Below are 17,200 nucleotides of genomic sequence, written 5' to 3'. Positions count from 1 at the left end.
CATATGAGGAATATAATTTATTGGTTGGACAGCTCTCCCCAACAGACGAAATGGATAAGGATGGAGAAAGAGGATTGTTCTCCTTGTGATATAGGAGCGATCCTCTTCTCCCCGATAAAACTGAACAACACAATATATAAGAAGAATCCAATTATCCATAATACAATATGAATTTGGAAACAAATAAAATTAACTTTAAAATTAAGAAACCCATCAGTGCTAACGCCAATAGTGATAAAACATACAAACAATGGGAAAGAATGGGAATTAAAAGGGTAGGCGACATGTATGAAATGGGAAATCTGTTATCATTCCAACAATTAAAATTAAGGCTGAATGACAACTATGTGTTTATAATTTGTTTGGTTGTTTTGTTGTTCCGCGAGCATTGCCACTTTCATTTCACTACACATCTCGTATGTGTATGTGACAAATAAACTTGACTTGACTTGACTTGGCAATACAGGTGCACAACCTTTTATCCGACGATCCAAATAACGAAAACCTCCGAATAGCGACATTTTTTCGGTCCTTGAAGAAAGGTCCTTGAAAACGTTCACCGAGGGCGGCCCGCAGAGGTGACAGCGGAACCTCCGGTCGGTCCTCGAAGATAGGGGAACTAAATCCCCATTCATAAAAGAGGTGAGGGTATATTGCGCGGGAGGGTTAATAATTGACAATATGCTGCTGCCTGCCCGCTGGGTTAAAAAGTTCCCACGGTAGACACGATACACAGTGTATCGTGAGTCTTGCGTGGGAACTTTTAAACTTAGCGTGCAGGCAGAGCAAATTGTCGCTCCCTTCAGTTTCACACCACCTACACCCCTCTGCTTCCCGGCCATGTGTGTGACCCCTTCCCTCCCCTCTCCAGCTCCCCGCTCATTGCACCGGCGCGGGGGCTTTGCACTGTCTTCACGTCGGCGATTCTAGCAGCGCAGTGCAGTCACCGGAGACGTCAGGACCAACGGGACACCGACCCCTAGGCCCACCACAAGCACGGAGATCCCAGAGACTCACAGCCAGCAGCAGCCCAGCCCCGTTCCAACTCCAGAGGAAAACTGCAAACTGGCCGGAGACGTCAGGACCACCAGAAGCTGCTCCCCGATGGGCCGCTACGGCGACAAGTGGTAGTTCGCCCACAGCCCGAGCTGCGCCCTCTCATCGGGACACCGACCCCCAGGCCCACTGCAAGCACGGAGATCCCAGATCAGCAACTCCAGCCCAGCCCCGTTCCAACTTCAGAGGAACACGCAGTGTATGGGCAGAAGCTGATAGTGTGGAAGGTACTTCTTGTTCTTGGGGTCGCGTTGGAGGGGGAGTGGGATATTGTGCTGTTTGATCGCCCCCTACTATCCCAGGGACAGGGAGACAGGACGTTCACCGAGGGCGGCCCGCAGAGGTGACAGCGGAACCTCCGGTCGGTCCTCGAAGAAAGGGGAACTAAATCACCATTCATAAAAGAGAAGGTGAGAGTATATTGCGCGGGAGGGTTAATAATTGACAATATGCTGCTGCCTGCCCGCTGAGTTAAAAAGGTCCCACGGTAGACACGATACACAGTGTATCGTGAGTCTTGCGTGGGAACTTTTAAACTCAGCGTGCAGGCAGCAGCAAATTGTCGCTCCCTTCAGTTTCACCCCACCTACACCCCTCTGCTTCCCGGCCATGTGTGTGACCCCTTCCCTCCCCTCTCCAGCTCCCCGCTCATTGCACCGGCGTGGGGGCTTTGTACTGTCTTCACGACGGCGATGGCTGCAGGTCTGTGCAGTCACCGGAGACGTCAGGACCAATTGGACGTCGACCACCAGGCCCACCGCAAGCACGGAGAACCGAGAGACCCACAGCCAGCAGCAGCCCAGCCCAGCCCAGCCCCGCTCCAACTTCTTCTGCCGGGATCAAGGCGCAAACTCGCGACCTTGCGGATATGAGCCGAGCACTCTACCACTGAGCCAGCCATTAAAATCTACGCAAAAAAAATTCCATTCCGAAGACCGACAAATTCTGAATTACGAAAGGTGTCGGGTCCCAAGGCTTTCGGATAAAAGGTTGTGCACCTGTACTTTAAATATTTACAGATCTGTGATTTTATGAAGAAATATATACAAAGATTTCAAATTATAATTTTAGACCCACTGGAAGAATCAATGAATATTAGGGCTGACTCACAAAAATTAATATCATATCTATATAATAGTATTTTAAATAGAGAATTACCATCAACAGAGGCACTTAGAGAAGACTGGGAACGAGAATTAATGATAAAAATCTCGAAAGAAACATGGGAAAAGTATTTGATATATATACATAAATGTTTGATTAATGTAAGACACAACTTAATTCAATTCAAAATACTACATAGACTATATTACCCAAAAACTAGGCTGAATAACTTTTATCCAAATATTTCTCCCATTTGTGATAAATGTCTATCTCAAAATGCCAATATTACACACTCTTTTGTTTCCTGTATACAACTTCATAAATTTTGGTGTGATATTTTTGATATATTCACAAATCTATTCAAGACAAAAATTGAACCTAATACTGAATTGATTTTATTTGGAGTAACCGGAGACGGGAACAAATTAAACACATGCCAAAATTCATTTAATTATGGGTTAATAATAGCAAAAAAACTTATACTTAAATTTTGGAAAAATACAACCATGTCAACGCTCAAAATGTGGATTATAAATATGTTGGACACAGCACATCTTGAAGAAATGCGATTCCTCCTAATAGATAAACCAGACCAATTCTTAACGAGTTGGTCTCCATTTATTGACTTCTTGAATTCATGTGGTGCAACAGAATCGTAAAAAACAACTGTTTCAGGTCTGGGTGAAAAATGGTCAACAATATAGAAACTCATCTCTATCTCCTATTTGCTAATCTCTCTCTTGCTCCTTATTCTTTCTTACTTTTCTTTCTCACTATCTCTTTCTTTTTTATACACACTACACGTTCTTCTACTCTCTATTATCTTTTTCATTTCTTTCTTTGAAAAAAAATAAAAAATGAAGAGTGGTGAATCTGTGGAATTCTCTGCCACAGAAGGTAGTTGAGGCCAGTTCATTGGCTATATTTAAGAGGGAGGGGAGTTAGATGTGGCCCTTGGGGGGGGGGGGGGGGGGGGGGGGGGGGGGGGGGGGGGGGGGGGGGGGGGGGGGGGGGGGGGGGGGGGGGGGGGGGGGGGGGGGGGGGGGGGGGGGGGGGGGGGGGGGGGGGGGGGGGGGGGGGGGGTGGCTGGGGGGTAAAGGGATCAGTATGGGGGTATGAGAAGGGATCAGGGATCAATGGAGATCAGGGGGTATGGAGATGGGATACTGAGTTGGATGATCAGCCATGATCATATCGAATGGCGGTGCAGGCTCGAAGGGCCGAATGGCCTACTCCTGCACCTATTTTCTATGTTTCAATGTACAGAGAATGTATCATGTCAACATATATTTGGCACCTGAAAAAAGGTACCATTGTATTGTACTTACTTCTAATAAATAAAATAAAAAAATAAAAATAAAAGTCCATGGAAGAAGGAACTGCAGATGCTGGTTCACACTGAAGATAGACACAAAGTGCTGGAGTAACTTAGCGGGTCAGGCAGCAGCCCTGGAGAAAAGATATAGGTCCCGACCCAAAACATCACTAATCCATGTTCTCCAGAGATGCTGCCGAACCCCTTGAGTTACACCAGCACCTTGTGTCTAAAGTCATGTGGCCTGTAGCTTGGAGGCAGCAGCTCCACCTGCTGTGCCGCTGTGCCAATCCAGACAAGTTTGTGTGGCATTAACAATAGCTAGCAATGTGAAGTCAAGAGTCACGTACCTGTCAGATTCCCCTTGGCATTGTACGATCCCCAGTAGGTGGATTCGGTGTTGGGAGTGTGGCATTCATATTCCCCGGCATCTCCCAGCTTGAGGTTGGTAATGTGCAACTGGGCCGAGTCACGGTCAATCCTCTCCACGTACACCTCCTTATTCTGCACCCTGTCCCCGTACATGGTGTAGGGATAGCCAGGGTCGTTGGTGCTGATGATCTGGATTTGTCGGGTCGGGGCAGAAGGCAGGTAGATCGACCACTCAAAGTTCTGCTCCGTAGTTCCGGAATACCCGGATACGTTGCACCAAATGGTTGTGTGGTATCCTTCCGATCTGATCAGGGGTCCTTCCTGCATCTGCACCTGCCTTTGAGCTCTGCACAAACCTGTGAAATATGAAGTTAGATAAAGACACTAGTTTAGTTTTGTTTGGAGATGCAGCATGGAAACAGGCTCTTCAGCCCATCGGCTCCAAGCCGACCAGCAATTACCCGTTAACATTAGTTCCATGTCATCCCACTTTCTCATCCACTCCTACACCCTAGGGGTGATTTACAAAGGCAAATTAAGGATTTGTTCTGGCCTTTTCTCTCCCCTCTACTTTCAGTCCAAAGAGTTCAAACACAAAACGTCACCCATATTTTTCTCCAGAGATGGTGCCTGACCCACTGAGTTATAACCAAATAACCATATAACAATTACAGCACGGAAACAGGCCATCTCGACCCTTCTAGTCCGTGCCGAACACATAATCTCCCCTAGTCCCATCTACCTGCGCTCAGACCATAACCCTCCATTCCCTTCCCATCCATATAACTATCCAATTTATTTTTAAATGATAAAAACGAACCTGCCTCCACCACCTTCACTGGAAGCTCATTCCACACAGCTACCACTCTCTGAGTAAAGAAGCTCCCCCTCATGTTACCCCTAAACTTCAGTCCCTTAATTCTCATGTCATGTCCCCTTGTTTGAATCTTCCCTACTCTCAGTGGGAAAAGCTTTTCCACGTCAACTCTGTCTATCCCTCTCATCATTTTAAAAACCTCTATCAAGTCCCCCCTTAACCTTCTGCGCTCCAAAGAATAAAGCCCTAACTTGTTCAACCTTTCTCTGTAACTGTAAAAAGTGAGTTATTCCAGTGAGTTATTCCAGCACTTTGTGTCTATCTACACCACATAAACCAGCATCTGCAGTTCCTTTCTACACACTGTGTCTATCTAATATACCGTATCTCCCAGCAATGAAGACGCACCTGCGTTGAAGATGCACCCCCATTTTGAGTCACGAAATTTTTATAAAAGGCTGGCGGGCTAGGATCAAAGGTTTGGTTTAGTCAGTAGAAAGGAAGATGTGAGACGCCTTCATGGAGGCAATGACCGGGGAGCCTCCATCTTCGCCTGCCCCACAATGCACTGTGCGGTTCACGTCTGAGGGACGGGGACTTCCTGGCTCAGGGAGATCACATAACGGGGAGAGAGAGAGAGAGAGCCAGGGACGGGGCAGCCAGACTTCCGCCTAGTAGCTACCTGCCAACCACCACCACCTCCACCAGTTGCGCCTGTGTCGAAGGACACCGTTGCTGGCTGCCGGCTGGCAAAAGGCGCTGAGGTGGCGACCGGTTCCGCTGTCCGGTGCCGGCGGCTGCTCGCAGCCACCCGAGCTACTGAGTGAGTTGCTGGCATGATCCCCGACCCCCTCTTTCTCAACGCTCCTGCCCTCCCTGCAACTTTATCCCTGGTGGCCTAGCCGTGCTGACCCGGGCCAGACTCCCCACACGCTGTGGAAGGAACTCTTACCCCTCCCCTGCAGGTACATTTTTTAGCCTTGTTTTAGGGTAAAAAATTGCGTATTTATTGCTGGGATATATATACAGTAGTTTTGTTTAGAGATACAACATGGCAACAGGCCCTACAACCCACCAAATCCACGTCGACCATAAATCACCCGTTCACATTAGTACTAAGTTATCCCACTTCCTCATCCGCACCCTGCACACTAGGGGGCAATTTACAGAAGGTCAATTAACCTACAAACCCGCGCATCTTCGTGATGTGGGAGGAAACCGTAGCACCCGGAGCAAACCCACACGGTCACAGAGAGAACGTGCAAACTCCACACACAGACAGCACCCGAGGTCACGATCGAACCTGGGTCTCTGGCGCTGTGAGGCAGCAGCTTCACCAGCCTCACCACCAAAAAAAAAGACACAAGTGCTGGAGTAACTCAGCAGGTCAGGCATCATCTCTGGAGAAAAAGATGGGTGACATTTTATGTTTGAACCCGTCTTTAGACTGAAAAACATGGATAGGTAATGTTTCAGGTTGGGACCCCTCAGATAGGGGAGATTAATTTTATTTGGCATCATGTTCAGCATGGACATTGTGGGTCGAAGGGCCTGTTCCTGTGCTGTACTGTTCTACTCATCTGCTAGCACAAAAACAATATTTTTAATCAACTCCCAGCTCCCGATTAATCAGTTTATGCTTGCTTCCACCCACATATTGTGCAGCATCTGTTGGCTCTCTCTCTTTCCCGTCTGCTTTGCTTAATGTAGCAGCTTGCTTGATTACTCTCAGCCCGACATTGAAAGGATCTCGGTCTCAATACATTAGCAAATCATCTTCATTCCTCTCCCCCAGATCTCCTACTTTGCTGTATTTTCTGTTTCCAACTCAGATTCCCTATTAAATCTGTTTCTTTCTTTATACTTTATAGATACAGTGTAAAAACGGGCCCACCAAGCCACACCATCCATCGGTCACCCCGTACACCAGCATTATCCTACACACTAGGGACAATTACAATTCATCTACAAACCTGCACGGCTTTGGAGTGTGGAAGGAAAGAAAACAGAGAGAACATACAAACTCCATAAAGACAGCACCCGCCGTCAGGATTGAACCCAGGGTTTCTGGTGCTGTAAGGCAGCAACACTACCGCTCTGCCACCATGCTGCTCCCTTTCTTTGGAAAGTTTCATTAAGATCCATAATAGCAGTAAAAAGGATTTTTTTTAAAAAATTGAAAAATAGATTATAAACTCTAGAATTTAAATACTGGGTGGAAATGATGGTATATGTGGGCATAATGGTGAGGCAGAGTATTTTTGAATCAATCTGAAGAAGGGTCTCGACCTGGAAAGTCACCCATCCATTTTCTCCAGAGATGCTGCCTGTCCTGGTGTTTCTATAGTTGTTTGTATCTCTATATCTGTGGCCTAGTTGTTTTCTGTCGGACTGGTATATTTTCCAAAAATGTACTTTGTGCAGAATAAAAAATATATACGACAAAAACTGTGCAAAAACCCTTCACACGTTCTCAGTGTCTTTACATTCAATAGTGTCACGAGCCGTGGTTTGCCGAGGCCTGCTGGATCTCCCGGTTGCTGACTGACTCCTCTTCCCACTCCCTCACCGACCTTTCAGCCCGAGGTTTTGGAGGAGGCTCGGGACAGGAAGTTCAGCGTGTGAATATGAAGGGGAGTTGAAAGGGTTGGCAACCGGGAGATCTAGCAAATCTTGGTGGACCGAGTGCGACGTGGCAGACTGAGCGGTGATCCCGATATGGCTTCCTGTACATTGGCAAGACCAAACGTAGACTTGGTGACCTTTTGGCTCGGTCCACCAAAGCCTTTGACTCATCGGGCCTGGTAGCACCTCTGGATAACGTGGATAGGTGACGGTTCAGGTCAGCACTTCTTCAGACTGATCGTAGGGTGGATGAGGGGGATTGGAAAACAAAGCTGGAAGAGTAATCACAGTGGGGGTGGGACAAACCCTGGCATGTGATAAATGGTTACTGGGGAGGGGGAGGGGGGGGGGTTGATTGGCAGATGGGTGGAGCGAGTGACAAAGGCTGGAGGTGAAAAGGAGATAAAAGGGCAAACGAGAGAAGAAGGAGTGAATTGCAAAGACGGAGGGAGGAATATTGGTGGAAGATGTAGATGGATATAAACAAAAGTGAAGTCACAAGGAACCCCAGAAGCTGGTTCATACCAAAAAAGACACAAAGTGCTGGAGTAACTCAGGGGGTCAGGCAACATCCCTGGAGAACATGGATAATATTAGGATTAGCTTTAGAGATGCAGCCTGGAAACTGGCTCTTCGGCTCACCGAGTCTGTGCTGACCATCGATCGCCCACTCACACTAGTTCTACATTATCCCGTTTTCACATTCACTCCCTAAAAACTAGGGGCAATTTACAGAAGCCAATTAACCTGCAAACCCACAGGTCTTTGAGATGTGGGAGGAAACCGGAGCACGCGGAGAAAACCCACGCGGTCACAGGGAGAATGTAACAACTCCGTGCAGACAGCACGCGTAGTCTGTGGACGAACCCGGGTCTGTGGTGGTATGAGCCTAGTGTCTTTGGTTATGAGGCAGCAATTCTATCACGGCATCACTGTGCCGCCTGATAGGCGATGTTTCAGGTCAGGGCCCTTCATCAAAAACAGAAGTGGAGACGTTTTAGCAGCAATTGGGCATTAAAATAAATGGGCCTTTAACGTGCTGGAAGCATTCAGGATTTGCCCTGGAAATTTGACGGACTGGAATTACTTGCTTGGAGAATGGGACTTCTCACCCTCGAGGGAGACCAGGTGTGTCAGGCACGTGCCCATTACATACAGTGGTGACGCTGTAGATGCAATGCTTGTAGGTCGGGGAACAGACCAACAAAGAGCACAGTCACTACTCCGCCTGTCAGCACAAGTGACAATCAGCTTGGTGATATTGCTCGGGGCTTTTGACTATTGTAGAGTTTAATTTATTGTGAGGTGACAATACAGAGGTACACAATTACAATTGAGCCATCCACAGTGTACAGATACATGAATAAAGGGGATAACACAAATAATGTTTAGTGCGATAGAATCTAGTAAAGTCCGATCAAAGATAGCCTGAGGGTCTCCAGTGAGGTGGATAGTAGCTCAGGACCACTCTCTAAATTGTTGATAAGATGGTTCAGTTGCCTGATAGCAGCTGGGAAGAAACTGTCGCTGAATGCAAAGGTGTGAGTTTTCACAGCAGAAGAAGAAGTAGCATTCTCTTTCAGAGAAGAGGGAGTGACTGGATTGTGGTTCGTCCTTGATTATGCTGCTGGCCTTGCCGAGGCAGCGTGAGGTGTAGATGGTGTCAATGGAAGGGAGGTTGGTTTGTGTGATGGTCTGGGCTTTCCCATTCTTCTAGGGATATCTGTACAAATGAGCAGCGAGCTTGCCATTGAATGTTATTCAAAGAAGAATCCTTTTCATAATTTGCTCACAGCCTGCAGGCAATTGGCAGATCTTCAACGCCGGCTAATTTATGCAAGGTTACAAATGTTGAACATCGTTTAAAATTAAGTTTAATGTAGAGTGTACCGTTTATCGAGTCGTACAGCATGGCAACAGGCCCTTCATCCCAACTTGCACATGCCGACCAACATGCTCCATCAAAGTTACTCCCATTTGCCCGATTTTGTCCCATATCATTAGTCAACCTACACTAGACCCACCTGTGTGCATTTGGCCCATATCCATCTAAACCTATCCTATTCATGTACCTGTTCACATAAGGACTGTTAGAAGACAACTCAATTTTCGCTGGCAAGCCTGTTTTAACATTACACCAACCTATATGTAGAAACAAAGGAACTGCAGACTATGGTTTCAACCAAAGATAAACACAAAGTGCTGGAGTAACTCAGCAGGTCAGGCAGCATCTCTTATTGAATTCACCCACCCCACAAATATTCCCGACACCCAAGCTCCCCACCTCTGCGTACCGCTGATGGAAGGTGGCAGCAGGAATTTTTAATTGGCTTTTGGCTCCCAGCTCAGGTTTTTAGCAGTGATAGTCCTTATCCCCAAGGCCTGGCTATTCAGCTTCAAGCTTTGACTGGGTTCACAGTGTTACATTTGGATATGCCAGTGCTTTGACTTAATTCATGCCAATTTCGAACAGATGGTCTGCTTAAAAATAAAAGATGCAAATGAGCCATCTTGCTCCAATGAACCTCTGTATTACATCAACGTGAAGCTGCCCACTGGAATTTGTACAAGTGTTGGGTTTGCACTCTGGTTTTTAACACTATAACAAGCAAAACAACGAGGCCGAGGTGAATATTTTTGATGTTACACTGTAAACATTTTTCAAGCTCAAATTTTTGTAAAATGTGTTTTTTAGTTTCAGAGATACATGCCCACTGAATCCACACAAACCATCATTCACACTAGTTCTATGTTATCCCATTATCTCATTCACTCCCTACACACGAGGGGCAATTTCCAGACAGCCAATTAACCCACAAATCCACACATCTTTGTGATGTGGGAGGGAAACTGGAGCACCTGGAGGAGACCCACGTGGTCACAGGGAGAACATACAAACTCCACACAGACAGCACTCAAGGTCAGGATCGTCAACTGGATCTCTGGCGCTGTGAGGCAGCGGTTCTAGCTGCTGCGCCACTGTGCTGCCCTAAATCTGTAATAATTTATTAGAACTGATCCGTCAAATAATATCAATTTTATATTTAAATTATTACAGTCACGTGTAAACCCGAGTTTTATCTTGCAAACCATATTTACTAGAGGACATTGCTTTCATGTGAGAAGGACAAAGTTGAAAGCAGATGTGCAGGGACATTTCTCTTTTACACAGGACGTTGCGAGTGCCTGGAACCCGCTGTCAGGGGCGGCAGTGGAGGTAAATAGGATAGTGGTGTTTACGAGGGTTTTAGAGAGGCACATGGATATGCAGGGAATGGAGGGATATTGGATATGTGCAGGTAGATACGTGATAGTCTTTGCTTCATGTTTGGAACAGACATTGTGTGTGAGAGAGAGAGAGAGAGAGATATCTGGGGCAGGGCCCGACTTGCTCGTTCTTCACTCACAGCGCAGCGAGCAGGCCGTGAAAAGCGAGCGGGGAGTGGAAGAAGGGGCAGGCAGCGGTCAGCGGGGCGCGTGTCAACCAAATTACTGTATGTTCAGCGGCTTCAATCCAGAGCCCGGGGGGGGGGGGGGGGGGGGGGAGGCGGCTGGGCTGCGGGCACGGCAGGGCGGCCGAGTGGGAGTCGACTTCGAGCGGGCGGCGACTAAATCACTGCGAGTCGGGGGGGGGGGGGGGGGGGGGGAGTGACGCAACTCACAGCGCGTGTAAAACAGTGCGCAGCAGGCGGCGTGAGCAGACCCATGGTGACATCATCAGCTCAAAATATTTGACATTTTTTAACATTTTCATAAATAACTCAAGAAATAAAGCTCAAAATTTTCAGGCAAGCCGATTTTTGACTTCACGGGATAAAACACTACAGGAATTAGTAAAAATGTTACCGTCAGAGCATCGCTTTTTTCGAGCAGTATGATCACACACACACACATCCAAGATCAGAGATTTAATAGTTATAAGATATAGATAGATATAGATTATAATACTTCCCTCAACTACCTCCTCTGGCAGCTCATTCCATTTACCTGCCATCCTCTGAGTGAAGAGGTTGCCTCTCACTTTCCTTTTATATTTTTCCCCTCTCACCTTAAACATGTGACCTCTGTTTCGTGATTTCCCTACTCTGGGTGAGAAGCATAATGAGCTAAATGATGAGAAACGGCTGAGATTTGCGAGATCTGTGTTTCATAGTACACGATTTGCAAAAGGCTCGTTTGCAGGTAATTAGAAAAGCCATTACAGCACTAATTAGGAAAGGCAACATGTTATGTTTATGGCTTGAGGAGGTGAATACAAAAGTACGAAGGCAATGCTTCAGTTATATCGAACACTGGCGAGACCACAAGTATTCCTTTTGTAGTCTGAAGAAGTGTCCAGACCCGAAGCGTCGCCCATCATTTTCTCCAGGGATGCTTCCTGATCCACAGAGTTACTCTAGCAATCTTTATTTGTGTTATTTTAACTTAGTATTGTTTAGAGATACAGCACGGAAACAGGCCCAACTTGTCCACGCCGACCAAGATGCCCCATCTAAGCGAATCCCATTTGCCCACATTCGACCCATTTCCCTTTAAGGTTTTCCTAAACATAGATCGGCACAAAAATAAGTCTGCAAACATGTTTAACAGTAAATACTCTTTTAATATTCACTGTTAATAGAACATGAAACAATACAGCACAAGAACAGGCCCTTCAGCCACAATGTTTTGTTTAGTTTAGTTTATTGTCACGTGTACCGAGGTACAGTGAAAAGCTTTTGTTGCGTGCTAACCAGTCAGTGGAAAGACAATACATTACAATTGAGCTGGTCGAGCATGATGCACTGAATCCATATTCCTCATGCGACAATAAACTAAACTAAACATATCCCTGTGAGCCTTTCCCATCCACACCGTTCTACCTTAGTGCCTTTGACTATTTTTAAGGCAGTGATAGATTTGAGATAAGCAAAGGGCAGTGAGATTACAAGGGTAGATGGGAATGTGGAAATTAGGTTGCAAATAGATTAGCCATGATCGTACTAAATGGTGGTGGGGGGGGATGTGGAGGCGAGTGGCCAAATTAATTCTGCAAATCTTCCATCCTGCAAAACTATACTCTGCATGGAAGAAGGGTGGCACAGTGGTGCAGCAGAAGCGCCAAAGACGTGTTAGATCCTGACTATGGGTGCTGTCTGTACCGAGTTTGTACATTCTCCCCATGAACTGCGTGGGTTTTATCCAGTATCCTCCCACACTCTAACAACTTACATGTTTGTAGGCTAATTGGCTTGGTATAATTGTAAATTGTCCTTTAGTGTGTGTAGGATGGTGTAAGTGTGCGGGGATCGCTGGTTGGCGCAGCCTTGGTGGGCCAACGAGCCTGTATCCGTGCTTTATCTCCAAACTAAAGTAAACTAGCCCTAAAATGTTGCCTACCCATTCTCTCCACAGATGATCTGTGGACTAGATTCAAACTCGATGGGCTGAATTACCTAATTCTGCTCCTATGACCTGACCTTGGAGTTCCTCCGACATTTTGTGTTTTGCTTTATATTTTGGTACTTTGCTCCTTGCGTTCTCTGTGTACTTGTGTATGGTTTGATTGTACCCATGTAGATTTAATCGGTCAGCATGCAAACAAAGCTTTTCAGTGTATCTCAGCACACGTGACAATAATAAATCAATACCAACTTATCCCATTGAGGACCTTGGACTTTTCCCTCTATAACAGTAGCACTACAACACTGTAACACTATATTCTGCACTCTGGTATTTTTCTCTTTGCTTTGCCTGTTGTATTTGTACGTAGCTTGATTGTACTCATGCATAGTACAATTTGATTTGAAGTCAAGTCAAGAATGTTTTAATCGTCATATGTACCGACAACAGAACAATGAAATTCTTACTTGCTGCAGCTTAACAGGGCTGTAAACATGATACACATACATAACATACAATAAAATTATTTTTTAAATCAATAATTCAAAATTAATAAATTAATGAGTGAATGACACAGCATGGAAACAGGCCCTTCGGCCCACCGATTCCATGTTGACCGTCAATCACATGTTCGCACTAGATCTATGTTATCCCACTTTCCTGTCCACTCTCCACACTCGATATGTTAGGTTTATTATTGGCACATGTACCAAGGTACAGTGAAAAGTAGAAGCAAGGAACTGCAGATGCTGGTTTACAAAAAAAAAGACACAAAGTTCGCAGCAATTTATAGACAGCCAATTAACCTAAAAACCCGCACGTCTTTGGGATGTGGGTGGAAACTGGAGCCCCCGGAGGAAACTCACACGGTGACAGGGACAACGTGCAAACTCCACACCGGCAGCGTCGGAGGTCAAGATCGAACCCGGGTCATTGGCGCTGTGAGGTGGCAGCTCTACCAGCTGTGCCATTGTGCCACCCTTGCACGCATAGCACGCAAACAAAAGCTTTTCACTGTATCTAGGCACACATGATAATTGCATACCTACACCAAAATAGCCACTAATTCTCAAGGGGCAGTCTCTTGTCTTGTTTTCACCAGATGGGAAGACAACATCTTTCTTCATTGCAATCATTTGTGTCCACAATTTACAAGATGGGCGTTATTGGAATCATTCAGATTCAGATAAAGCTCTCCCCAAACCAATCCGAATCCCACAGATTTCTTTTAGTAGCCAAAGTAAAAGTTCTTCATTTTAAAATATCCCACAAGATCATTTGCTTTCAGCGAAAAAGATGCAAAAATGTTATTTAAAACAAAAATTAAGCAATACAATTCCTTCAATTGATTTTTAACACTTTGCCCACGAGGTTATAGAGGTACAGTATAAAATTATGCGAGACTTAGATAGGGTGGACAATCAGAACCGTCTTCCTCTGGGTAGAATTACCAAAGTCTAGCGGGCATAGCTTTAAGGTGAGAGAGGCAAGGTTTAAAGGAGAAGTACGGGGCAAGTTTATTTTTATACAGAGGCTGGTGGGTGTTTGGAACATGATGCCAGGGGTGGTGGTGGAGGCAGATACGATAGTGATGTTTAAGAGACTTTTAGATAGGCACATGGATATGCAGGGATTTGGATTTGTTACAGTCAAAGAAGATTAGTTTAACTTGGCATCATGCTCGGCACAGGCATTGTGGGCTGAAGGGCCTGTTTCTGTGCACGATGTTACTAGGATCTCCCTCTCAACCTTGCCATTCCCTTATAGGTTCACTATATTGATAGTTGCTGCGTGGTGAGTGGATTGTCTAACAATATGGCTGGGAATAGATTTAAGATTTATGAGCATAAAGCAAGAATATTGAGACATAGAGCTGGGAAACAAGCCCTTCTGCCCAACTCATTCAAGAACATCTAACTCCCTCTTGCTATATTTAAGAGGGAGCTAGATGTGGCCCTTGTGGCTAAAGGAATCAGGGGGTATGGAGAGAAGGCAGATACGGGATACTGAGTTGGATGATCAGCCATGATCATATTGAATGGCGGTGCAGGCTTGAAGGGCCGAATGGCCTACTCCTGCACCTATTTTCTATGTTTCTAACACAATCTAAGTTAGTCCTCATTTGGCCCATATCCCTCTAAACCATTACTATCCATGCATCTGAGTCTTTTAAATGTTATTATAGTACCTGCCTCAACTACCTCCTCTGGCTGCTCCTTCCACATACCCACAACCCTCTGTGTAAAAACATTGCCCCTCAACTTCCTATTAAAATCTGTCCCTCTTACATTAAACCTATGCCATCTAGTTTCAAGATAGATGGAAACAGGCCCTTCGGCCCACCGAGTCCACGCTGACCATCAATCACCCGTTCACACTAGTTCTACGTTATCCGATTTTCTCATCCACTCCCTGCACTCTAGAAGGCAACGTACAGACGGCCAATTAACATACCAGCCTGCACGTCTTTGTGTCTTCAGGCACTGCGAGGAGACCCACAGTCACAGGGACAATGAGCAAATTCCACACAGACAACACCCGAGATTAGGATTGAACCAGTTTCTGGCGCTGTGAGGCAGCGGCTCTACAGGTTGTGTCACTGTGTCCTCTGGTTTTTGATTCCTCTACCCTGGGTAAGAAGACTCTACATTTGCCCTATCAATTCCCATCATGATTTTATTCTGCCCTCCAAGGAATAAAGTCCGAGCCTGCACAGCCTTTCCCTCAAGTCCTGGCAACACCCTCGTAAGTCTTCTCTTCAATCGTTAGACCTTAATGCTATCTTTGGCACCCACCATTCGTAATCTGAAGATGTGTTGTACTTCTCTTCAGCAGCGTACAGCCCGGTATCCATCTTATGCGGGGGATGCTATCTTTGGCATGAGCTGACAAGTTCATAAATTCTAGGGGCAGAAGCTTGATGGGACGCCATGACTCTGCCCGGCTCAGCCTGCGGACTCAGGAGCTGCAGACTCCGGCAGCGGGAGGCGGCAGATCAGAAGGTCCGGGCTGCTGAGGAGGAGGATGCTCACTGTCGGGGTTCGGCGCGTCAGTCCATCTGAAGAAGGGTCGTGGACTCTCGATCCGAAACGTCACCCCATTCCTTCCTCCAGAGATGCTGCCTGTCCCGCTGAGTTCATCCAGCTTTTTGTGTCTATCTTTAGTTTAAACCAGCATCTGCTGTTCCTGCTTACACATCAAGTCTACTTGGCAGATCCTCCTTTTCCACTCACCCCATTCTCCTGCCTTCTCCCCATAACCCCCCGGCACACTTACTAATCCAGAATCTGTCAATCTCCACCTTAAAAACATCCATTGACTTGGCCTCCACAGCATGAATTCCACAGATTCACCAGCCTCTGACTAAAGAAATTCTTCATCTTTTTTTTAAAAAAACACATCCAGGGCCAGGGAGAATATTTGCCAGTTGTGTTACATAAACTTAAAATTACCATCATGATGGATCACTGTGTAAGTCAACTGCACATTAATTGCAACACATTTTTTGCATTACCTAATGCACATTAATTCAGCAGCCTAAGACATTCCATAAAACATTCCTTTAATAATTAAAAAATAAACACAGCCTATGAAGATAAGATGAACTGAGTATCTCTATGGTATTTTCGACATAAGATAAAAGAGGATTATTTGCTTTAAAGTAATTGAGTCATACAGCAAAGAAACAGGCTCTTCGGACTAACCTGCCCACACCAGCCAACATGCCCCATCTACACTAGTCCCACCTGCCTGCGTTTGGTCCATATCCCTATAAACCTGTCCTATCAATGTCCCTGTCTAAATGTTTCTTAAACGTTGCAATAGTATCTGCCTCAACTATCCCCTCCAGCAACTCGTTCCATGCACCCACCACCCTTTACGTGAAAAAGGTACCCCTCAGGTTCCTATTAAATCTTTCCCCCCTCACCTTAAACCTATGTCCTTTGGTTCTTGATTCCCCTACTCTGGGCAGGAGAATCTGTGCATCCACCTTATCTACCCTCTCGTGATTTTGTACACCTATATAAGATCATCTGTCTTTTCATGCACTCCTAGGAGTAAAGTCCAAGTCTGCTCAACCTCTCCCCATAGCTCAAGCCCCCAAGTCGTGGCAACGTCCTCGTAAATCTTCTCCGTGCCCTTTCCCACTTGTGACATCCTTTTGAAGACATTTAGCTGAACAGGAAGTTACTGGCAAACAGTATTTAGTTGGGAGCACCTTCCATTCCAGCAAGGACAACTCGAACGCACAGGAATGAGGGAGATTACAGAGAGTGGTGAACACTGCACGGTCTATCATGGTTACTGACTTCCCCACCACCAAAGGGATCTACAGGAGGCGCTGCCTCAAAAAGGCAGCCAGCATCATAAAAGACACACACCACCCTGGGAACACTTTCATTGCATTCCTATCTTTTCACTTGGGAAGAAGGTACAGGAGCCTGAAAACCATGACCTCCAGGTTCACGAACAGCTTCTTCCCAAAAACCATCAGGCTCTTGAACAATACAAACACCAACTAAAGTATG

At 46.0% G+C, this 17,200-nt stretch overlaps 1 protein-coding gene across 1 annotated transcript in view; it reads right to left on the bottom strand.

Moving 5' to 3' along the window:
- LOC129702741 (immunoglobulin superfamily member 3-like) overlaps positions 1-17,200 on the bottom strand; it is a 154,634-nt gene that overhangs the window by 97,073 nt on the left and 40,361 nt on the right. Inside the window, 1 exon segment of the mRNA XM_055644682.1 lies at positions 3,826-4,203. Coding sequence (XP_055500657.1) covers positions 3,826-4,203 — 378 coding nt within the window.

This window comes from Leucoraja erinacea, chromosome 13 (assembly GCF_028641065.1).
Source record: "Leucoraja erinacea ecotype New England chromosome 13, Leri_hhj_1, whole genome shotgun sequence".
Lineage (NCBI taxonomy): Eukaryota > Metazoa > Chordata > Chondrichthyes > Rajiformes > Rajidae > Leucoraja > Leucoraja erinaceus.
This window is presented reverse-complemented; position numbering and strand designations above follow the sequence as displayed.